At 41.9% G+C, this 25534-nt stretch overlaps 1 protein-coding gene across 1 annotated transcript; it reads left to right on the top strand.

Annotated features, from left to right (window-relative positions):
* Positions 1 to 1238: 1238 nt before the first annotated feature.
* rraga (Ras-related GTP binding A) lies at positions 1239 to 23511 on the top strand. Its single transcript, XM_034178724.1, has 10 exons — positions 1239 to 1379; positions 3363 to 3488; positions 3585 to 3684; positions 3760 to 3826; positions 3932 to 4154; positions 15525 to 15620; positions 15691 to 15813; positions 19762 to 19853; positions 19943 to 20058; positions 23280 to 23511. The coding sequence occupies exons 2-10, from the start codon at positions 3462 to 3464 to the stop codon at positions 23381 to 23383; spliced, it is 948 nt and encodes a 315-aa protein (XP_034034615.1). The 5' UTR covers positions 1239 to 1379; positions 3363 to 3461; the 3' UTR covers positions 23384 to 23511.
* The last annotated feature ends 2023 nt before the right edge of the window (positions 23512 to 25534 follow it).

The following is a 25534-nucleotide window of genomic DNA, read 5'->3' as shown; positions in this document are numbered from 1 at the left end:
AGAAAAAGTAAGGTGTAGTTCTCCATTTTTTGCATTCTGAAAAATGAACTTTTTTTGAGAGGGTGTGAAGTTTTGACTCGCTGAGTGCAATGTTGAGAAATGTTGGTTCCTCAGAATGCAAAAGATGGGGAATTGCGCCCAACTTTTTCTGGGTCAAACTCAGAACTTCTCAGTTGCGCCTCATGTATGAGTGAAATCTGACTGATCCTCATTAGAGGAGGTCAGATCAGAATTTTGGAGAAACTGCAAAGGTGGAGGAAGGTGACTAACAGTGGAAAACAAGTGAAGACAAATGCATTGTGCAATCAACAATTACCCCTAAATAGGGGTGGATGCTGGAAATTTTTTCATCACAAGGGAGTGTGCTATTTTGCATAAGTCCTTGTATGCATTGTGGTTGATAGTTGATGGGTCTGTTTGTGGGCGTAGGCCCCCAAGGTGCCCCCACTGCCCCGGTTTAATGACAAATTGACCAATATGCAGAAAAATGTCCTATCTTGCAATGTTTAAAAATGTAAAAAGCAAACAAACCCTGAATCTGTCTTTTGATCTCAATCTACACCCAAAATTATGGAGTTCTTCCTTGCCATGCCTGGCATATATGTCAAGAGTCACAAAACGCAGATAACTTATGGCGATACACCAACCAACCAAAGGACACCCATGAAAACATAAAGCAGTCAATTAATTTTATTTGTATAAAACTTTCCAAACAACCGTTCAGAGCTTTACAACATAAACACAAATTGCAAAATCATTTAAAATGCACGCTTTTTAAATTGACTGCTTTCTAAAACTTTATAAAGCAGTCAGAGGATCAATTATGAAATTATGAATGAAAAAAAATCAACTTTAAGCATTTAATAATATAATCTTGAATACAGTTTTGCTTCCACAATCATTTACTTGCAAAGTCCATCAGTTTTAACAACTTATATTGTGAAAGCAATAAATTGATCAATATATAATATATACGGTATATCAGGCATTAATCTCGAGCTCTGAAATCTGAAGATAAAGGTTGAGTGTAATTTAATTTAATAATATGCGATAGTGCGTGGATTCTATTTTGCCCTGAGTTGAATCTTGCAGGCACACGAAAACAAACCGTATCTACATTTTAACCCAAAACTGAGCTGTGTAACAAATTAATCATGACGCGACTATTTGAGTGGATACTGCAGCGGTTAAACAACTATAGTGTCGATGTTAGTCAGTCAAAAAATGTGAGCAGGAGAAAAAGCTGTCGTGCACATTTTTGTTGTCATGTGACTGCAGCGTGAACAGGAAGCAGCTGATCTTTTGCTGCTTTCTTCTGCTTTCACGCTCTATTTCTAAAACAAAACAAGCACAAAGTATAAGTAGCTGCTCTGTCCGGGGTAAGTACACAGAATTTAAAGTAAACGAGCAGTTTAAACTTGGCTAAACTACCAAATGTTTGTGTGTACTGTGTCGTGTTAGCTAACTTAGCATTAGCTTGTTTGTCTCAAACTGAGGAAATAGTTTGACTCACCTTTTAAATTATGTCTCTGATCAGCTCAAATCTTTCCCCATGTGCCGTGCTTTGTGTTAATTAAGCTTAGGTATATGCCGATACGTCGATGGTGATCAAACCAAAACATTTTCTGCTTCAGCCTTGTAAATGTAACTTTTCCTTGTTAGTCAAACAAACAAGATCGACCTGAATATTATTATTGTTATTATTACAGTTAAATTCGCTTTAATTTGAATCTCGATTCAAAACGTTTCTCATTCTATTTTTTAACTTTGTGGCTCCATTATAAATCAATCAATCAATCAACTTTTTTCTTGTATAGCGCCAAATCACAACAAACAGTTGCCCCAAGGCGCTCAAATGTATATTATAACTTTGTTGTGATTTACAGTGCCCTCCAAAAGTATTGGAACACTTGATATTTCACACATTTTAATTTGTTTATGCCATTTCAAATAGAAAATACAAAAATAAAAATTTCTAAAATTATGTTCTTTAAACTCAAACTGAATGAAGATGATGGGTTGCACAAGTAATGTAATGTTTTAGTATAATACCTGTAAATCTGTTTTATTGCCAGTTTTCTTCAGACAAGTCAGGGGATGGATGCATGAAAATTTTCAAGTCACTGGATATGTCTTGGACTTTATTTGCATGAATTATGAATAAATACAAACAGTATAGCACTCTATAGTGAATCTGTGTGGAGTAGACAGTTCTCAAAAACTGAGTGACTGTGCAAGAAGGAGAAGAGTGAGGAAAACCACCAAGACACCCAGACAACCCAGAAGAAGTTATAGACTTCTGTTGCTTCTTGGAGAAATTGTGCATAGTGCAAGTTTTTCATTTTGTATCACCAGCTCATGATGAAGTGGTATAGAGGAGGATTTTCTTAAAAAAAAAAAAAAGACATGAAAGTTCTGCACCAATTTGTCAAAAGGTACGTCTGAGATGCAAGCCTAGATTTGATGTTTTGGTGAAAGAAAATCCTCCTGTAAATGTGTAAATGCAGAGCCCTTTATTGCGAGTATTGAAGCGCTGTGCTCCCCATGGCGTTCTACATGAGCAACTTGTGGAGTACTTAGTTCACATGCACCAAACAATGTAATAATGTTCTGTTACCTTTTCAGGTTCAGGGGTCAAAGGTCATAGTCACAGTGCCACACCAAAATCATTGCCCAATTCCCCCCATCCACAGATGGGGGGGTCTATGAATCAGATGCAATAGACCCATGGTTACTATAAGACATGAATAGGACTTTATATGTGGGCTTTCCAAGTATTCTATGTGTCACAGGAATGTCACTTTAGGTTTGCTTCCACGTCAAGTGCCTCACTAATGTGAAAACATACGGCTGACATCTTGTTATACCATAGGGATCCAGTGTATATTTGCAAGTGTTATTTGCTGTTTCATTGAAACAGTGGCTAAAATGTAAGAAAACTGCATCAAAATTAACTATGCGCTACTTAAACAATCCACCGCCAGGTTGACTGTCTTCACGCCAGCTGCCCAGATGTGCGACTGACAGAATACCACTTCATTTGACCTTCAAATCACCTTGAACATATTCAAGGCGAGACCCCAGTTGCTACAATGAAGCAGAACATGCTTTCTCAACACATACAGTGTCTCTGTAATGGCAGGCTTTGCACTTGCTAGAGTCTCCCTATCAAGTTGTACCAACATTTATTTAAAATTAATAAGTACATCATTAGTTTTTGGGATATCTCCTTAAAACCAAACAGAGGTACAAAGAAGCCCATTTTTACTGCTGAAATTATCTCTCTTAGTTGCAGTCTGTGCTGGCATTAAATTGATTTTCTGAGTCATTAGTGCTGAGTAACACGAAACATGTATTTGCAGTGCAGCTGAAGGAGAAGAACCAGAGCTGCTGCAGACACTGACAGAAGTCACCTGACCTGCAGCTCAGAGGAATAGTTTTCATTGTGCCTGCTAAGGGGGATGTCAAGCACAGCAATGAAGAAAAAGGTGAATGCCGACTAATTGCTGACTGCACGTAGTACAAAAAGTCAGTCAAGCTTTTAACTGTAGTATTGATCTGTAATGCATTTTTTTTACTTCTAGGTGTTACTGATGGGGAAAAGTGGGTCTGGAAAGACCAGTATGAGATCAATCATTTTTGCCAACTACATAGCTCGAGACACACGGCGCCTTGGAGCGACCAGTAAGAAAACATTCACGAAAAAATGCTAAGTGTGAACACAGTATAACTTACAATAAAGCTCCTCGTCTGTTACAGTTGATGTGGAACACTCCCATGTACGGTTTCTTGGCAATCTGGTGCTAAACCTATGGGACTGTGGAGGGTAAAGTCCAAATTATTTTTCTAGTTTCTGATCAGAAATTGAAGATCGTTTCCCTCATTTTAAATCTCCTTTTCAATATTGCCCTGTGTTTCCTTTGCTCAACAGACAGGACACTTTCATGGAGAACTACTTCACCAGCCAGCGGGACAACATTTTTCGAAACGTAGAGGTGCTAATTTACGTGTTTGACGTTGAGAGTCGTGAGCTTGAGAAAGATATGCATTACTACCAGTCGTGTTTGGAGGCCATCCTACAGAACTCAGCCGATGCCAAAGTGTTTTGCCTCGTGCACAAAATGGATCTGGTGCAGGAAGACCAGAGAGATTTGGTGAGCTTTACCTGACATTATTATGGTTGGTTCTTTCTCACATTAACGTACAAGAATGGAGATGTTTCACTTTTATTCAGATCACATGTTGCTTTTAGTTGAAACATTTTCCCTCAAGTTGATGATTTGTCTCTCTTAAACTGAACTGCTGTCATAAAAGTTAAATTGGGATCATCAGTTTCTAATAGTTTATTTGTGCAGCTCTGTGCACAACTGATCCCATTAGATCTCTGACATTAAGCACAGTAGGTCTTAAATAATACCTGGCTAAGAGATCACTTAGGAACACCAGAATCTGCACATGTTTCTCTACATAGAATGGAAGTTTCGTCTTAAAGGGCTTCCAGTGTAAAATTGAGCCAAATCTTAATGCGGCCAAAAGTTAAAAGAAAAAAGGATACACTTTTTTTTTGTAGTTTATTTATTTTAGCTGTTTCAGGTCAGTCAATTATGTAAAGAAACAGCAGTTTGTTCCAGTGAACTGTATGCGTTTTCAACGGAAAACTCAACAACATAATCTCAACTGGAAGGTGCGTCTTAGCTCACAAGGTAAACTGGCACATACTTATTTATTTTTTCCACAGCACTATGCTGCCACTTTCTAGGAAAAATAATTATCCACTATACAAAGTGCATTTTAGAGCAATGGCTAGACGCTGTGCTTCACGAGTCACATCTGTTCTGTTGCTGTCAGTCTTGCATGTATCTTTAATTGATTTGAGGAATTGGAGGATGCACGCTTTCAGCAGTGATAATGTGTGCACCACAGGGGAGGAGAGAGGGCCAGCGCATGAATAAAACGGTGTGTCCTTGCATGAACTACAAATAATCAGTGAAATATTATCATTTATACTTTTCTCTCCCTTGGCTTAGTCCACATCTGCAGTTTGTGATGTGTGTGTCAAATTCTCATTGTTTGAATTCTGTGAGGATGTGTAGGTCTGTGGTATCTGTGCCAGGGTTAAACTGTGAGTACTCGGAGAAGGAATAGATCAGGCTCTGTTCTCTCGATCAGATCATATTGTCTGTGGATCAGTTTTGTCATTTGTCATTTATGTTTGTCCCTGGAATATTTTCTAAAGTTGATCATTTAATTAACAGTCAGTCAGAATGAGTATAATGTCACTCTGCAGTGGCAAATTTTGACTAGGCCTTATTTACCCCACGTTACTTTTTTAGAAGTTAACTCATGCATATCTGGGTTTAGCTCAGGGTTTTACAGGTCCATTTTGACCCTGTTCCTTACTTTGGGACGTGGGAAGATCTGTAATGCATCTCTCCTCCAGGGTAATGATTACTAACTATTGTTATTAGCTTTAGCTGAGGTGAATTAGGAAACTGACATTTATTCCCTTCAAATTTTTGTAATGTTGTAATTACAGAATGAGAATTCAGAGATGGAAATCAAAGGAAAATGTGTGATGCAGATTTAGAAAATCAAAAATTTTCTCGGATGATCTTTTACTCGGACACCACCTTGCCACAAAGTTCAACGTGAGGGCGCAGTCACGGCGCACAGCGATAGCTGGATGAAGGATTAAAGTCAAACAGTCATAAATCGAGAAAAGTTGAACAAAAGATCTTGCACCTTTACTATCACCGAAAAGCCTGCAAATCAAGAGCGGAAAAAAGAATGAAACAAAACCAAAACTAATGAAAACGAAGCGAACCTCAACCTCGATGCTTTGAAACAAAATCAAAATGAAACATTCACAGTGACATGACTGAAAGCGGGTATAAAACCGAGTGCAGCCAGCCTTGTCCTCATTCCCGCAGTACTTGCTGATGCGGGATTTTGTTTGTCTTGACAAGTTTTGCCTTGTTTTACACTTTATCTGTGATAGCACTTGTCCTGACAAGTACCTTTGATGAGCATCAGCCATAGGGAACTGTCCATGTCAGACGAAGGCTACTCCTGAAGACACGCACATGCAGGCCACCCATAAATGATTGAAAGATGTGTAAATAATTTAAGTAGTTGATAAAATGTTGCTAACTCTATTGTTTCTGTAAGAAAACATTGCTTTTTCATCCCAAAAATGAACGATTCATTAGAGATACCAGGATGTTTCGTTCAGCTCATCGATGCTTTAGTTACTGATTCGTTCAGATATCGTTGCGTTCGTCAACCTTTGTTCAATACATCGCAATTGGGAGGTTGAATGAAAGTCAAATGAAATGTTAATGTTAAGAAAACTAAGCAAACGATAAGAAACCGATAAGAACGAAAGCAAAACGAAATATGGGCGAACTGAGGTTGTCGTCGTATTCGTTCCAATTTTTCAACAGTTTAAAAAATCTGGTGAAGCGCCAGCTGCAGGAACAAAACTGAATGATGGTTAAATGATGCCTCTGAAAGTCAACAAAAGTCCAGGTTTCTTGTTTTGTTTCTGCTTCATTGTCCTTTGTTAGTGCCGTGTGACCAGGGATATACGTAACAGGATTGATCTTAATGTCAATTTTACAATAAGTAAGTCTCTTTGGCTGCTCCCTTGTTTTCACTCAGGGTTTTAAAGTGATAATGAAGGTCTTATTATTTTTATCACAGTAGATCTGAGGTGGCTGTGCATGTTGATTTGGCACAAGTTTTACACCAGATGCCTTTCCTGATGGAGCTCCATATTACATGCAGAATGGGCAAGGGCTGGTTTGAACCAGGAACATAGCGCATGGGAAACAAATGCACTTAACAGTTCACCCACCACTCTGCTATAATATTAATTTCATATTTTTACATAATAGGCATTTTTTTGTGTGTGTGTTGTTGTTGGAAGTGATTTTGTGTTTGTTGGCATTTTGTAAATTTCCCTCATGAAAAATGGATATTGCATTTAAAAAAAAATAACAACCAAAAACCCCCAGAAATCAATCAACATTTATCAATATAGCCTTTTACAACAGGGGGAAGTGACAGTCCAGTGGGTAAGCATTTGGCTTGAGACCAGAGGATCCTCTTTTCAAATCCAAGCTGACTGGAAAATCACTAAGGGCTCTTAAGCAAGGTCCCTAATCTCCTACTTGCTCCCGGTGTGTAGTGGGCGCTTTGCATGGCAGCAGCCTCACATCGGGGTGAATGTGAGGCATTGATGTGTAAAGCGCTTTGAGTGTCTGATGCAGATGGAAAAGCGCTATACAAATGTAGTACATTTAACAGCCAAAAAGTGACCAAAGTGTTTTATAGAAAAACAAGGAATAAAATTCAAGAGAATCAAAGCACACATACAACAGAATTAAAAAGGCACATGAAATAAAACATGTCACAGTGCCACTAGGTATTAAGAGTCATTTAAAGAACGATCACTCCAAAGTTTATACTTTGACCTTGGAACTTCTAAGTAAAGTTGACCAGATGACCACGATGACCTACTCTAAGTGCGGAGAGTTAAAATTTCAAACAAGTAGGATGGTGCAAGGCCACTAATGCCTTTAAAAACAAAATTAAAATCTTATTAATTCTAAAATGAACTTGAAGCCAGTGGAGTGGGTAAAGTACAAATGTAATATGCTAACATCTGAAAGTGTTGGTTAAAAGACAAGCAGCAGCATTTTGCACAAGTTGGAGGTGTGCAAGAGAAGACTGGTTAACACCAGAATAAATTGCATTACAGGAATCAAGTCTGGAGCTGATGAAAGCACGAATGGCCGTCTCAAGATCACATCTAGTGAGGAAGGGTTTTAGTTTAGCCACACGACAAAACTGGAAAAAACTTGCTTTCACAACAGAGTTTATCTGTTGATTGAACCTCAGACAACTGTCAAATATCACTCCCAAATTCTTAACAGCTGCTTTTAAATAATTATCCAGAACATCAGAGTTTGAGGGTACAACATTTGGCATGCCAGTATTTCTAAATACAGTTGTTTCAGTTTTACTGTAATTCAGGTAAAGGAAATAGGGGGCCATGGGGATCAGGTGCAGAGAGGATTGGGGGGGCAGTCGAGGGCGGGTGGCCCGGCGGCCTGGTCCACGCTCACAGCCCCTGGCTATTGGGACATGGGAATGTCACTTCGCTGGTGGGTGAAGGAGCATGAGCTTATGTGGGAGGTTGAAAGATACCGACTAGAGATAGTCGGGCTCACCTCCACGCACAGCTTAGGGCTCTGGTACCCAACTCCTGGAGAGGGGCTGGATGCTCTACTTTTCTGGCATTGCCCATGGGGAGAGGCGGAGAGCTAGGGTAGCATTGCTTATTGCTCCCTAGCTCAGTCGCCATGTGTTAGAGTTCACCCCGGTGAACGAGGGGGTTGCGTCCCTACGCCTTTGGGTCGGGGACAGGTCTCTCACTGTTGTCTCAGCCTATGGGCCGAGCTGCAGTGCAGAGTACCCGACCTTCTTGGAGTCCCTGGGAGGGGTACTACATAGTGCTCTTACTGGGGACTCCATTGTTCTCCTGGGGGATTTCAACACCCACGTGGGCGGTGACAGTGAGACCTGGAGGGGGGAGATCGGGAAGCATGGTCTCTGCGATCTGAACCCAAGTAGTGTTCAATTGTTGGACTTCTGTGCTAGTCACAGTTTGTCCATCACGAACACCATGTTCGAGCTCACGCGTGTCCATAAGTGCATGTGCCACCAGGACACCCTGAGCCGGAGGTCAATGATTGACTTTGTAGTTAGATCATCTAACCTTTGGCCATGTGTCTCGGACACTCGAGTGAAGAGAGGGGCTGAGCTGTTGACCGATCACCACCTGGTGTTGAGTTGGATCTGCTGGGAGGGGAGGAAGCCGGTCAGACCTGGCAGGCCCAAACATATCATGAGGGTCTGCTGGGAACGACTGGCGGAACCCTGTGTCAGTGAGGTCTTCAACTCTCACCTCTGGGAGAGCTTCTCCCAGATCCCGGGGGAGGTTGGAGACATGGAGTCCGAGTGGACCATGTTCTCTACCTCCATTGTTCATGCGGCCGCTCGCAGCTGTAGTCGCAAAGTCTCTGGTGCCTGTCGCGGCAGCAATTCCCGAACCCGGTGGTGGACGCCGGAAGTAAGGGTTGCCGTCAAGCTGAAGAAGGAGTCCTACTTGTCTTTGTTGGTAAGTGGGACTCCCGAGGCAGCTGACAGGTACCGGCAGGCCAAGCGTGCTGCAGCCTGTGCGGTCAGAGAGGCAAAAACTCGGGTCTGGGAGGAGTTCGGGGAGGCCATGGAGGAGGACTGTCGGTCAGCCTTGAAGAAATTCTGGCAAACCATCCAACGCCTAAGGAGGCGGAAGCAGCTCTCCACCAGCACTGTCTACGGTGCGGGTGGGGAGCTGTTGACCCTGTCTGGGGATGTTGTCGGGCGGTGGAAGGAATACTTTGAGGATCTCCTCAATCACATCGTCAAGTCTTCCGAAGAGAAAGCAGACACTGGGGACTCGGAGGCGGACTCATTCATCACCCAGGCCGAAGTCACCGAGGTGGTCAGAAAACTCCTCAGTGGCAAGGCTCCTGGGGTGGATGAAATCCATCCTGAGTACCTTAAGTCTCTGGATGTTGTGGGACTGTCTTGGTTGACACGCCTCTACAACATCGCATGGCGGTCGGGGACAGTGCCTCTGGATTGGCAGACCGGGGTGGTGGTCCCTCTGTTTAAGAAGGGGGACCAGAGGGTGTGTTCCAACTACAGGGGGATCACACTCCTCAGCCTTCCTGGTAAGGTCTATTCCAGAGTCGAAACTCGGATTCAGGAGGAGCAGTGTGGTTTTCGTCCTGGTCGTGGCACACTGGACCAGCTCTACCCCCTCCATTGGGTGCTCCAGGGTTCATGGGAGTTCATCCAACCAGTCCACATGTGCTTTGTGGATCTGAAGAATGCGTTTGACCGTGTCCCTTGGGGCACCCTGTGGGGGTGCTCCGGGAGTATGGGGTCCGGGGTGCTTTGCTAAGGGCTATCCGGTCCCTGTACGACCGCAGCAGGAGCTTGGTTCACATTGCCGGTAGTAAGTCAAGCCTGTTTCCAGTGCACGTTGGACTCCGCCACGGCTGCCCTTTGTCACTGGTTCTGTTCATTACCTTTATGGACAGAATTTCTCGGCGCAGCCAGGGTGTAGAGGGGGTCCAGTTTGGGAACCACAGAATCTCATCTCTGCTGTTTGCGGATGATGTGGTTCTGTTGGCTTTGTCAAATCAGGACCTTCAGCGTGCACTGGAGTGGTTTGTAGCCAAGTGTGAAGTGTCCGGGATGAAAATCAGCACCTCCAAATCCGAGACCATGGTTCTCGGCCGGAAAAAGGTGCCTTGCCCTCTTCAGGTCGGTGGAGTGTCCTTGCCTCAAGTGGAGGAGTTTAAGTATCTCGGGGTCTTGTTCACGAGCAAGGGACGGATGGAGCGTGAGATCGACAGACAGATCGGCGCAGCGTCTGTAGTGATGCGGTCGCTGTATCGGACTGTCATGGTGAAGAGAGAGCAAAGCTCTCGATTTACCGATCGATCTACGTTCCGACCCTCACCTATGGTCATGAGATTTGACTCATGACCGAAAGAATGAGATCGCGAGTACAAGCGGCCGAGATGAGTTTCCTCCGCAGGGTGGCTGGGTGCTCCCTTAGAGATAGGGTGAGGAGCTCGGTCACTCGGAAGGAGCTCGGAGTTGAGCCGCTGCTCCTCCATGTCAAAAGGAGCCAGCTGAGGTGGCTTAGGCATCTTTTCCGGATGCCCCGTGGATATCTCGCTGGAGAGGTGTTCCGGGCATGTCCCATTGGGAGGAGGCCCCGAGGAAGACCCAGGACACGCTGGAGGGACTACGTCTCTTGGCTGGCTTGGGAACGCCTCGGGGTTCCCCCGGAGGAGCTGGGGGAGGTGTGTGTGGATCGGGAGGTCTGGGCCCCCGCAACCCATCTCCGGATAAAGTGGAAGAAAATGGATGGATGGATGGGGCAACAGACTCCAGAGACACTGAACATGTGATGTTAGCTATTTTCTAACTAACATCAAAACTACTGACAAGTAAAACCCTGCATTAGATGAGCTGATTAAACTTTTTAATTTACTAAACTCTTCAAATTGCACCCTAACTGACACAAAATTGTAGAGCTGGAGTAAAATACACTTATAAGCCTTGGGCAGTGGTTGTAAATGTCATCACTGCAAAGATTGAAGGAAAATAAGTACAGCTTGAAATCAAGATGTAAATTGTAATTCAGAATAATCTAATAAGTGGTCATTACTCCTAGTGTAAGTTAAAAAAGTTAAATTCTGATGTTGTAAAGAGAGTTAGAGCAGCAGGTTTGTGAGCAGAGAATCCATGGTTTGATTTGCCATCTGACAACTTACTGTACACTGGGCCTTGATCAGACTGGCAATAAAAATCTTATTTACATGCATATCCAGTTGGAATCTGATTCCTTACTGCAAGTCTTGAACAGTCAAAAGTCATATGAAATCTGTTTTTTTTTTCCAAATCCATTTCAAGCCTCATTCATAGGTAGTGATTCAAATTGCATTTTTGCAAATCCATTTTTGTCTGAACTGCGTTTTGTTACGTCTAACTTTTCACCCCACACAAAGCTCAGGCAGGTGGGAAAAACACAGACACACGCGCCTCATGAATTTAAACTAACCTGTAATATTACCTTGAAAAAGGATAGACAGCAGCACTTCAGCTGCTTTTCACAATCATTTGTGTTTATTCTTCCTTCGGACACCATATAGCAGTCATGTTACTGTTTTCATAACAATAACAATCGTGGATTAGACTGCAGACGAGGACTGCTATATCGACACAAAATGTGGTGTGTATTTACGTGCACGCACACGCGCACACACACATATGCAAAAACGTGGTCAGGCAGTTAGTGAGATAAGATGTGCAATAAATCCAACTTGAACCAGCAATTTGAACAAAGCCTTAGACTTGAGCAAAGTCTTTAAGGACTTAAGCCTGGGTCCCACCGAATAATGAAGGATGAATAATGAGCCACGCAGCATGTTTTCTTTGCTATGAGAAGGTTTCTTCAACTATCGTGGGAGTTTTGTGGCTCTTAGAGGCATTATCTTCAGTTAATGAGGCTCCTCTCTGAGCATGGTGCTAATTTCAAGATGTTCAAAATTTAGCAACAACAGCGTGGCACAGTTTGTGTTCGAGTTACTGCGACGGCTTAGAGGCATTTGCGTGGTGCTTACGAGTCTGCTAAAAGCCCATTTATCCATGTGCCTGGCAGCTTCCCAAGACCTGAGAGGCTATTTTTGGAGTGGCTGCCTTCTTGCGCACACAATTCCACCTGCTCTGTGCACTGGACGCTGTATATAAAACAATTTTTTTTTGTAGCTGACTATTCATTTTCTGCCAAACATTGGATGCTGAAAACACCTCTAATCGCTTCTGGAATCACAGAGTACTGTTTCATCTGGACACTTTTTTCCTCTCTTTCCTGCTCCATGTGGAATGTATTTTGAAACAGCTTAAGGTAACTATTTTTAATGTTTTTATAGCTTGATAAAATAGTTCCTAGCTGTAAAAATATGTCTATGGTTGATTTAATATCTTGTTAATGGATCACATGAGCTCCGCTGTGTGTGTGCACTGCGCACTGATCCAAAAGAGCATTTAGGCAGAACGCCAGCTCACAAAAGAGTGATTTTTCAGTCAATATTGGATGAACACAAAGTTAAAATTTGGATGACTGCGTGAAGTGGATGTGTGTTTATAGCCGCGGAAGAAATAACTCCAGTGAAGCCGCTAAAAGCAGCGCAGGAGCTGTGCGACAATACAGAAGAAGTGCGCAAAAGACCGATTTTGAAGACATAACACAAAGTTAAAAGTTGTATCATGGTGACTTGTAAGCTGCAGAAGAAAAAAAATAAAATAAATATATATATATATATATATATATATATATATATATATATGAGGTCTGTGATAAAACTAATGTACCTTTTTATTTTTTTTCAAAAACTATATGGATTTGAATCACGTGCAATTACATCAGACAACCTTGAACCCTCGTGCGCATGCGTGAGTTTTTTCACGCCTGTCGGTTACGTCATTCGCCTGTGGGCTGGCTTTGAGTGAGGAGTGGTCTACCCCTCCCGTCTGACAACTTCCTGAGAGACTGGCGCTTTACTTGATCAAAATTTTTTCAAAAACTGTGAGGCACATCGAAGTGGACACCATTCGAGAAATTCAGATGGTTTTCTGTGAAAATTTTAATGGCTGATGAGAGATTATGGACTGTTGCTGTCGCTTTAAGGACTTCCCACGGAGCGGGACGACGCGACGCGCCCTGAGCCGCCGCTGTCTGCCTGTTTCGAGCTGAAAGCTTCCAAATTTAAGCCCTTGTTGACCCAGGACGTCGTGAGAGAACAGAGAACTTTCAGAAGAGGTCGGGATCAGCAGTTTATCCGAACATTCCACTGTTAAAGGAGATTTTATTAATGAAAGACGTGCGGACGGGTCCGCGCGTCGGGACGCAGACGGCGCGGTGCGGCGGCACAGGAAAAACTCCTCCGTGTTGATAACCATTTGTAAAAAACCAGGCGGCTTTTGATGGCTTTCAGTTGAGTATCTGAGAAATTGTTTAACAGCTGGACATGTTCCAGCTTGTCCTTAAGGCTTCCAACGGAGGTGTTTTTCCTGTGGCGGCGCGCGGCGCCAGCTGCATCCCGACGCACATACCCGTCTGCACTTTCTTTCATTACAAAATCTCCTTTAACAGTGGAATGTCCGGATAAACTGCTGATCCCGACCTCTTCTGAAAGTTCTCTGTTCTCTCACGACGTCCTGGGTCAACAGAGGCTTAAATTTGGAAGCTTTCAGCTCGAAACAGGCAGACAGCGGCGGCTCAGGGCGCGTCGCGATGTCCCGCTCCGTGGGCAGTCCTTAAAGCGACAGCAACAGTCCATAATCTCTCATCAGCCGTTAAAATTTTCACAGAAAACCAGCTGAATTTCTCAAATGGTGTCCACTTCGATGTGCCTCACAGTTTTTGAAAAAATTTTGATCAAGCAAAGTGTCAGTCTCTCAGGAAGTTCTCAGACAAAGAGATTCCGACGGGAGGGGTGGACCACTCCTCACTCAAAGCCAGCCCACAGGCGAATGACGTAACCGACAGGCGTGAGAAAACTCTCGCATGCCCACGAGGGTTCAAGCTTGTCTCATGTAATCGCACCTGATTCAAATCCATATAGTTTTTGAAAAAAAATAAAAAGGTCCGATACTTTTCTAACAGACTTCGTATATGTGTGTGTGTGTGTGTATATATATGTGTGTATATATATATATATATATATATATATATATATATATATATATACGTATATATATATATATTTGGAAGTGATCCAAAGCGGCCACCTCATTCTGTATGCTGAACGGCACCGTGCGCAAAAGAGCGATTTTGCAGAAATAAACAGATGAACACAAAGTTAAAAGTGATCACAGCTTTAAAAATGACTGTGTTTAAAGCCAGGGAAAAAATAAAGCCAGCAAGCCATGGATGGATTTTAAGCCAGTGAGACTGAGCACAGAGGCGGCTGTCCAGGAATGAAACAGCGGCACGTGCGCAAAAGAGCGATTTTTCAGAAATAAACGGACGAACACATAGTTTATAGTGGAATTATGGTGTGTGTGTTTAAGCCGCAGAATAAATAAAGCCAGCGAGCCGCGGAGCCAGCGAGGAGCACAGAGGCGGCTCTCCAGGAACCCTTGGTTCGGTTCTAGCTGGTCTGGCACAATACAGGTGGACAGCAGCCTGGTGCACAGCGCACAATTGCGGGACTGTACTAGAGCATCTATTTTTGGACTGCATTTAAAAAAAAAAGTGACATCTTTAAATGCTGCTAAGAATCTGTGAATTGAAAACCCATATTTTAAAGGCACCAGGTGTGGGAGGGCTGGAGGTTTGGACCAAACCCATGTCTAAACGTGCGCCAACATGGCGTTATCATGGCGCTATCACGGCACTACGTGGCTTAGTGTGGCTGATGCGAGCCATTTGAGGCTGTAATGACAGGTTGGTCGTGGCTCACTAGAGGCTGCTACGTGACACATGCGGGGTACAGAGAGGCACACAGAGGCACCTTCATAGCGGATACGTGATAGATAGAAAACGTGGTCATTCTTCAAATAATCACTGACACGCCCATGCGTGGCTCATTATTCATCCTTCACTATTCGGTGGGACCCAGGCTTAAGTTGCTCCCAGCATGCAACTGAGCAAATTGCATGGTAGCACCGAAACATCATTGTGCCTGAATGCATGAATGTGAGGCATTGTGGTAAAGCTCTTTGAGTATATGCATCAAATATTAAAAAAAAAAAAAGCAATATCAGTTCAGTCCATTTATTTGGACTATTTATTATGGATTTCTTCTTTTGTTGTTTGCTGGCAGAAGAATAGAAGATCAAAAATTTTCAGCCTCATCTCTGCTCATGTGGTGGAATTGTTTATTTTTCAGATCTTTAAAGAACGTGAAGAGGATTTGAAGAGACTGTCTCGGCCTTTGGCCTGCACGTGCTTCAGGACATCAATCTGGGATGAAACTCTCTATAAGGTTGTATTTCTGAAATGCTTTTTAAAAACTTGTCTTTGACATTGTTTAAAATTGTGCAATGTTTTTGCAGGCCTGGTCTAGCATCGTGTATCAGCTCATCCCCAACGTACAGCAGCTGGAGACAAACCTGAGAAATTTTGCGCAGATCATAGAGGCGGATGAAGTTCTTCTGTTTGAAAGAGCCACTTTCTTGGTACGAACACATTTGTGTGTGGGCACATCCTTGCGAGCATGATAACCCCTTAACAGTACACGATGGACACTTGATTCTTGCCCTACTGGTATCTTATGGGGGGTAAATGAACTGATTATATTTAGCATTTTGTTGGTTCATATATTTTCATATTGATTTTTACAGCCATTACTAGAAAATACTGTATGAAAGAGACCATAGAATGTATATTGTGATTACAGAAACAGGATAACATATTAAAAAAATATGCTAATTATGGTGTAAATTTGCATACAGTAGTCCATCCCCACCTCTTAAATGTAACCTCTGTTGCAGTCAGATGATATATTGGTGTTCCCTTGGCCTTTTACAGTTGCTGCGGCTCTTAAAACTTGTGCATTCCACATGATCAAAATGTCATACTTGACGTTCTCTTGCATGTAATATATCTCATCTAATTCTCTTCAAATACCGTAGCTTCTTGTTTAAACGGTTGATCCAACAGTACCCAAGGATCATCAGAAGAGACCTGTTACCAATTCAATTTATTTATACAACCCCAATTACAATGAAGTTGGGACATTGTGTAAAATGTAAATAAAAACAGAATACATTGATTTGCAAATCCTCTTCAACCTGTATTCAGTTGAATACACCACAAAGACAAGATATTTAATGTTCAAACTGATAGACTTTATTGTTTTTGTGCAAATATTTGTTCACTTTGAAATAGATGCCTGCAACACATTTCAAAAAAGCTGGGACAGTGGTATGTTTACCACCTTTCCTTCTAACAACACCCAATAAGCATTTGGGAACTGAGAACACTAATTGTTGAAGCTTTGTAGGTGGAATTTTTTCCCCATTCTTGCTTGATGTACAACTTCAGTTGTTCAACAGTCCGGGGTCTCCATTGTCTTATTTTGCGCTTCATAATGCGCCGAACATTTTCAATGGGCAACAGGTCTGGACTGCGGGCAGGCCAGTCTAGTACCCGCACTCTTTTACTATGAAGCCACGATGTTGTAACACGTGCAGAATGTGGCTTGGCATTTTCTTGCTGAAATAAGCAGGGACGTCCCTGAAAAAGGCGTTGCTTGGATGGCAGCATGTGTTGCTCCAAAAAACCTGGATGTACGTTTCAGCATTGATGGTGCCATCACAGATGTGTAAGTTACCCATGCCATGGGCACTAATACACCCCCATACCATCACAGATGCTGGCTTTTGAACTTTGTGCTGGTAACAATCTGGATGGTCTTTTTCCTCTTTTGTCCAGAAGACATGACATCCATGATTTCCAAAAACAATTTGAAATGTGGACTCATCAGACCACAGCACACTTTTCCACTTTGCGTCTGTCCATTTCCAATGAGCTCGGGCCCAGAGAAGGCGGCGGCTTTTCTGGATGTTGTTGATGTATGACTTTCACTTTGCATGGGAGAGTTTTATCTTGCACTTGTAGATGTAGCAACAAACTGTGTTAACTGACAATGGTTTTCTGAAGTGTTCCTGAGCCCACGCGGTAAGATCCTTTACAGAATGATGTTGGTTTTTAATACAGTGCCGCCTGAGGGATCGAAGGTCACGGGCATTCAGTGTTGGTTTTCGGCCTTGCCACTTACATGTAGAAAGTTCTCCAGATTCTCTGAATCTTGTGATTACATTGTGGACTGTAGATGATAGAATCCCTAAATTCCTTGCAATTGAACGCTGAGAAACATTGTTCTTAAACTGTTGGACTATTTTTTTTACGCAGTTGTTCACAAAGTGGTGATCCTCGCCCTATCTTTGCTTGTGAAGGGCTGAGCCTTTTGGAGATGCTCCTTTTATACCCAATCATGACACTCACAATTAGTGTCCTCAGTTCCCAAACACTTATTGAGTGTTGTTAGAAGGAAAGGTGATGTAACACAGTGGTAAACATACCACTGTCCCTGTGTTGCAGGCATCCATTTCAAAATGAGCAACTATTTACACAAAAACAATAAAGTTTATCAGTTTGAACATTAAATATTTTGTCTTTGTGGTGTAATCAATTGAATATCAGTTGAAGAGGATTTGCAAATCATTGTATTGTTTTTATTTACATTTCACACAACGTCCCAACTTCATTGGAACTGTATATCGCCAAATAACAAAATAAGTCACCCCAAGAGGCATCACAAGGGAAAGGTTTAACCTTACCAACCCCCTGAGCAAGCACAGAGAAAATAATGGTAAGGAAAAACTCCCTCTGGAATTATTTTGGAGGAAGAAATCTCAAGCAGACCAGACTCAGAGAGGTGACCAACTGCTTGGCCATACTACCAAAAACAAAGAGATTACATAAACAAAGTACAACAAAGATTCGTCAAACATACAAAATAAAACAGACAAAACTCCGCATGGTAAAGGGTCCATAGGGAATTATGACCCACAGTTCATCACAAGTGGTGGAGCTAGTCCTCCTGCAAGTTCAAATGAAAATATGCCCAAAGCCATGTGCTCAGACAGGGTGCTGCTAGATGAATGCTCCTCTCCAACGCAGCCATCAGTGAAGAGACCACACCTCAAAGAAAGAGAGAGCAGATTCAGTCAGCTGCAACTAACAACTTGCACAACACTTTCTCAGTAGCAAAATAACTACAGACAGGATGCTTATGTGATTGTCGGCAGTTAGCCATTGGTTTCACGAACAGGCCCAAAATTTAGATATGAGAAGACTAAGTTCTCCTCCATTATTAGTAACAAATTTAAGAAACAGGGAAACATAGTTCAGTACAACACTAATATATTAGTCATACAAAAGGGAGAACAGATGGGTCTTTAATCTGGATTTGAATGAATCGACAGAATCAGAGAGTTATTTCTCAGGAGGCAGACTGTTCCACAGAAGAGGTGCACAGTAAGAAAAAGCTTTGTGACCTAACTTTTTTAACCTTTAGAACACACAGTAATCCTGCATCCTGAGAACACAGATCATAGGTCAATGCATAAGGTTTAATTAGATCAGCCAGATAAAGAATCGCTAGTCCATGAAGGAATTTAGGTGTTAATAACAAAACCTTAGCATCTGATCTTTCATGGACAGGAAGTCAATGAAGGGAGGCCAAAACTGGGTTATTTTGATCAAACAGTCATCTCCTAGTCAGAACTATAACAGCCACATTTTGAACCAGTTGGAGACCTCTGCTGGACTGTGGTAGGCCAGAAAATAGAACATTACAGTAATCTAATCTAGAAGAGACAAAGGCATGAATCAATGTCTCTGCATCAGCCATAAACAGAATAGATGGAATCTTCTCAATATTACGGAAGTGATAGAAGGCAGACTTAGTGATTTCTCTAATGTGTAGGACAAAGGTCACCCTGAGATTGTTCAGTTTATCATTGTGATGAATGACACACAAGCCCAAGGTTAATGTTAGCTGGTCAAACTAATGCCTGTGTCTCACTGGACCAGTGACCATTATCTTGTTCTTGTCAGGATTTTAGAGCAAGATATTGCTAGACATCCAGTTTTTCACTGAAGCCATACAATCCTCTAAAGTCCTACTGTGGGCGGAATTATCTGCATTTATTGGCATGTACAGCTGAGTGCTATCAGCATTGTAATGAAAAGTAAATCCATAATGCCGCACTATCTGACTAATGAGGTACTATCTAGAGAGAATAGGAGAGGGCCTAATACCGACCCTTGCAGCACCCTGTGTTTTACTGGAACAGTATTTTAAGTAAAGTTTATACAAGAAACAAGTCATGCAGTTGTCCTCTTAGGTCACTGAGTGTCCAGGACATTAAAGGCTTTGACCTTTATTGTCCTGCAAAACTTAAAGTCTGTGTTATATTGACATATTTGATGACATATAGATTTGCAAATTAGGATGCTGATTTACACGCACTACACTCTTAGCCAAATTATAGCGTGCCTAAAACTTGATGTAATGTTTTGCAATTCATGTGCTGTTTATGGTTCTGTGAACACAGGTGATTTCTCACTATCAGTGCAAAGAGCAGCGTGATGCTCACCGATTTGAGAAAATCAGCAACATCATCAAACAGTTCAAACTCAGCTGCAGGTGACTTCATTTCCTACACACCGGCTTCATACTCCACACCACCTGGTGTACTCCTACTGTGTTGATAATTTTGGTTTCTTCTGTTACAGTAAACTTGCAGCCTCCTTCCAGAGCATGGAAGTAAGGAACTCCAACTTTGCAGCCTTTATTGATGTCTTCACCTCCAACACATATGTTATGGTCATCATGTCTGACCCGTCCATTCGTAAGTGCATATTTCTGTGTGGAAATTCTGACCACTTTATTTCAGTAACTAGTAATCTAATGCATTAATGTTTCCAAATCAGGAATCAGATTAAAGTTACTTCTTCAAGTCACTGTACGTTAACTATTATTTTTGTTTTATACAGTATAAATCAGGGTTGCCCGACTGGCCGATCGCAGAGATACTGTGGGTTGATCGCAGCATTAAAACTGGCCCATGGGCAGAGCAACTCCAAGTTGAAAAAACAGTTGTTGTCTTTCAAAGTGCAGTGACGGCAGCACACCTGCTCTGAGCTTTACTAAGACATTTTTGCATTTTTTTGGTCTTTAAAACTCTGCACCGCTCTGTGAGTGTCCTCACTAAAAACACCTGAACACCCACGATGCGTTAACAACAAATACAAATGCTCTTTTTCCACCCAAACGCACCTAAAGTCTCTTTCTGAGGACAACATGATGTCAAAAACAGCAATTAAAAATTTCTTACCTGCCAGTCTGGTTGTGCTTTCTGCATAAATACACATTATCCATTCTTCCTGCTCAGACAGCAAACCAGGGCCGAATCCAGATGGTGGTGGTGGTGGTGGGGGGGTGTTTGGGGCAGAGGAATGTGGCCCCCCACAACACCTCTAGATTAAAGGTCCATTTTTGAAGACATTTTTTCATACTACTACGACTACTTATAATAATAATAATAATAATAATACAGGTAAGCCCCGTTAACTCACGCAAGTTAGGGTCCACAAAATCGGGCCGCAAGTTATCTGAAACCGCAAGTTAATTAAGTTGATAAAAAAAAAAAAAAAAACTAAAAATCAGCTTACCTTGCCATATTATTATAATAGTTTGGACAATTAATTTGATTCCTTCCTGGATGTTGATGATTACTTCATCTGGAGTAGTTTCAGGTCTTTTTTTTCCCTCCTCCGGCTGCTGCAGATCAGCGATGACAAGTTTATATCGGTGAGGACAATTCTGTATGATAATTTCATCATCTGGAGTGGGTTCGGAATATTTTTTCCTCCTCCGGATGTGATGAGGGCTTCATCAGTGTGGAAGATTCCTGACGATTCAAAGTTTTGGAATGCGACTCTTTAGCTCCTTACTGCCAGTTCAGATTGGGCCAGAATTTATACACGTGCCCACCACAATCGCCAGGAATCTTCCACACAGAATTGTTTGCCCTCATGGCTGATCAACAGCCACAGGAGGAAGAAGAAATCATTGTCTGCACTGACGATCCCTCCCAAAAAATGGTCAGATCAAAATGGACTTTTAAAGATAGTCTAAATTTTCGGAGTCCACAACTTGACCGCGAGTAAAGCCGAACTGCAACTTATGCATGTGCAAAGTAGAAAAAATTTTAATGTTAGAAAATGTTGGAAAGTATTTGTTAAATTTATAACCAGTGTACATTATAAATTGTAAGTTTTCTCATTACAGTGCTGTCAACAGTTAAATGAGGTCAATAAAGACTGTCTTTATTTTATTTTTTATAAAACAAGGATTTATGTTCATTGCATTCAAGAAAGACTGACTTTATTTCATGTTTTACAAAAACTTTTTTTTTCTGAAAATAGTATTTAAGTTCAACTTAAAATGTCAGGACATACATTGTTTACCTTACGTTACTGTTAAAAATACACTTCCAATAAAGTGAGTATTGGCAAAACTAGTTCTCATTTTCATGGTGAGGTGACGCGGGGTTGTTGTCGGCAGGTGCTGAAAGTAACTAGTAGTCTAACTTAAGCCCTGGTCACATGGCACTAACGAAGGACACCGAAGCCAAGCAAAAACAAGAAATCTGGACTTGTGGTGACTTTCAGACATCGTTTAACCGTCATCCAGCTTCATTTCTGTAGCTGGTGCTTTGTCAGAATTTTCAGACTGTTGAAAAAATGTGAACGAAACCTGAGAACAACCTCAATTCGTCCATATTCCATTTTGCCTTCTGTCTCGACGGTTCTGTAACTACTCTGGTCTGCTCAAAAGGACTTCACGCTGCTTACTGATGTCCACAGACATTTATTTCTTTTATTCAGCTCGTGTAACAGCCATGGAACAGTCGTGGGGAACACCCGTGGAACACCGTGAAAACTAAAATGACAAAATGCTGCATTTCAAACTGATATTCATATTGACATTAAACCTAAATCACACATTTCGGCTGTAACAAGACAAAAACAGCATTATAAAATAACTTTTATTGTGTGCGCCTGTTTGACCAGCAGTAGAATGACACCATAAGCAGATTCCGTGTCTTTATCTGAGTTTTACGTACTGCTCTGACTTTCCTCGTATTTTTCTCTCCCGCTCTACGCACGTGCCCTTCCGGGTCGTGCGATTACGTGACTTATTTCCTCTTCAGCACAGATAATTTTAAAATAAAAAACATCTTAACCTGTAAAGCCGTGTTATTCATTGCCTTAAATAATCGTGCAATTATTCACCAAAATGAACAAAGGAAATTTCGTATCATATTCCTGTTGTCGTGGTAACCTATATACAGTATAATTCATTTTGGCTTCAGTTACAGGTTCCTCATCGTTTGCGTAGTTCCTGTACCGTCAGCATTCCGTTTGATTGTCGTCCAACTTCATCCAACCTCCCAAGTCCAACATCTTGCACGAACATTGACAATATCTGAGCGTATCAATAACTAAAGATCCGATGAGCTGAACGTGACTCGTCCATATGTGGGACGAAAAGCAACATGTTCATATAGAAACAATAGCGGCAAGAATGTTTCATCAACTACTTTAACTGTTTATGTACATTGCAACCATCTCTGGCTGCAAAGTGCGTGTGCGCGCACATGTTGTAGTGAACACAGACCTGTTGTCAAGACAACGCAGCTGCAGGTGGCTGTGGAGCACACAGACTCACTGCAAAAATGTTCAGTGTCAAGGTCGCCGTTCGCTTTGTTTTTCTTTTGTTTCAGTTTCATTTAGGTCTTTTATGCACTCTGCACTCGCAGGTTTTCAGTGATGGGAGAAGTGCCAGCTCATTCGTCCACTTTTTCTTAATGATTTGTGGCTTTGGGACTTTTCCTTCGTTCATTGATCGCCGTGTGTCGTGTGACCAGGGCTTTAGTTACTTTTAAAATTGAGTAATCAGTAAAGTAAATAGGTTACTTTTTCACAGAGTAATCAGTAATTGGATTACTTTTTCAAAGTAACTGTGGCAACACTGATGGTGTAACTGTCTGTTTCTATTTTCTAGCCTCTGCAGCCACACTCATCAATATCCGCAATGCTAGGAAACACTTTGAGAAGTTGGAGCGGGTGGATGGCCCCAAGAACAGCCTGCACATGCGAATGCGTTAACCATATACGTCTGTTATCACAGCAGGATCATTAACTCAGCCAATCAGTCATCGGACTGCAGATTTCACGTTGCAGCACTGTGTTGTTTTTCTTTGTGTCCACATTTGATTAAAGTTACAATTGAAAATCATAATTTCTGCACTGACTTTGACAGTGATCTCATATATATATATATATATATATATATATATATATATATATATACATACATACAGGGTGGGCTAATAAAATGTTTCCACTTTTTGATCGTACACAAGTTTTTGAAATGAGAACTTTTTATTTTTACTTTTTATTTACAGACTTGAAACAGAAGCATCAAATTAACATTTGATACCAAAGATTTCCCACTTTGTCTCTTGTTTTCCGCACAGTTCAGTAATTGACGACATGTTCAATCCACGCTCCTCTTCTTTTGTGATGACATTGCCACACATCTCAAGAGGGATTTTCCGAATTTCTTTTTCATCCCTCTTGAGATGTGTGGCAGTGTTTTTTCGAACTTATTTTCGAATAAGTTCTCATTTCAAAAACTTGTGTACGATCAATATATACGTATATACACATTTGTCCTTTTTTCGGTTTGTGATTCCCCAAGAACAGTGGTTTCCATTCTTGGTCCTCAGGATCCAAAGTACTGCCCAATTTCCATTTCCAACTGCACATAATGAGCCACATCAGGTATGGTGTGTTGGTCAGCCAGCTGTTGATTGGCTGAATACACTTGAGTGAGCAGATCTGGTCTGAGAAGATCAGGGACAGGTGGAAAACATGCAGTAATTTGATTCCCAAGGATCCATATGGGAAACGCTGCCCTTACAGCATGATGCATGTCACCAAGCTACTCCCAGATCAGGCAGTGTGATCTCTCTCTCTCTCTCTCTCTCTCTCTCTCTCTCTCTCTCTCTCTCTCTCTCTCTCTCTCTCTCTCTCTCTCTCTCTCTCTCTCTCTCTCTCTCTCTCTCTCTCTCTCTCTCTCTCTCTCCTGTCTTGAAGTGAAAATGTCAGGAAGTGTCATACTAGATCACAGATTTGGTCTCTAAGCTGTTTAGCTTTAAAACTATGAATAAACTCTATTTAGAAAGGGAAATTTGGGGTCTCCTGCTGGAGCTGTTGCCCCCGCGACCCGTCCCAGATAAGCGGTTGAAGATGAGTTGTGACTAGAAATATATTTGAGGAATGTTTTTCACACTGTGGACACTGGTCACTTCCAGCTTGATTTACATTATCATGGTATGTTCATTGATGAAGGGTCTCATCATCTGTGTTGTTCTTCAAGGTGTTTGCAAACTGAAGAAGCTGCTTTGAGTGGCATAACATCTTGAAGTCCAGCCAGGAGACCAGTTGCTGCAGACTAAACTGATAGACCACATTAGGTTTTAGCCAGCACCTGGTTTTGTAGATTAGAGTTTTCAAATGTAGACCCAACTGTTCCTGTCTAGGAAGTAAGGAAATATTACACAAGTTCACAGTTTCATCCAGTTGAGTAATCCTGCAACCAGAAAAGGTCGAGGAGACACCCACATGTCACATGATTGCAGCAGATGGATGACTCCTTTTGAAAGGTGGCGATGGACCAATTGTCTGCCTGGGTGGTGGCCATCCAAGATCCAAGGAGGTTCCATAGTGTGGTGGATGTGCGCCAGTGCATGCTTCCAGACCCGATCTTTACTTTTCTGGACATTTGTCACTTTTCTCACAGAAAAGTGGTCCTCCTTTTGCCTGTCATCCAGTCTTCTTTTAAAGTTCAGTGGGAACCTGTCTGCTGTGTTTATGAAAATTATGAGAGCAGTGTGAGAAGAAGGGTGAAAGTTACGGCCCCATTTCGTATTCATGAGATGGCTAAAAATATAAAACTTTGTTGAGTGATGGTCTTGTTAAATAAGAGTTGATTGCATTTTGGTTTTTGTAGCATTCTTGCTTTATGGCATCATAAAGATCTGTAGTCCTGGTCAGAATTAGTGGCATCTGTGAATTTTAAGTATGTAATGTAAAACGTCCAGAAGTACAAGCAACATACAAGTGAGCCTTATGTTTAAGGAATTCTTGACCTGCTCATCTCCTTCGTGAAGCTGTGTAACTGGTCTTGCAGCATACAGAAAAGAGTAGCAGATGCCAGGCTGAGAAGTGGAGAATATGTGGGCAACAATATGG

This window comes from Thalassophryne amazonica, chromosome 9, assembly GCF_902500255.1.
Source record: "Thalassophryne amazonica chromosome 9, fThaAma1.1, whole genome shotgun sequence".
NCBI classification, from domain to species: Eukaryota; Metazoa; Chordata; class Actinopteri; order Batrachoidiformes; family Batrachoididae; genus Thalassophryne; species Thalassophryne amazonica.
This window is presented reverse-complemented; position numbering and strand designations above follow the sequence as displayed.

What these genes read in the sequence shown, in the direction of transcription:
- rraga (XM_034178724.1), top strand. Translation starts at nt 3,462, where the DNA reads ATGTCAAGCACAGCAATGAAGAAAAAG. An exon ending in GCACAGCAATGAAGAAAAAG is followed by an intron (nt 3,489 to 3,584) that starts GTGAATGCCGAC and finishes TTTTACTTCTAG; the next exon opens with GTGTTACTGATGGGGAAAAG. An exon ending in AGGAAGACCAGAGAGATTTG is followed by an intron (nt 4,155 to 15,524) that starts GTGAGCTTTACC and finishes TTTATTTTTCAG; the next exon opens with ATCTTTAAAGAACGTGAAGA.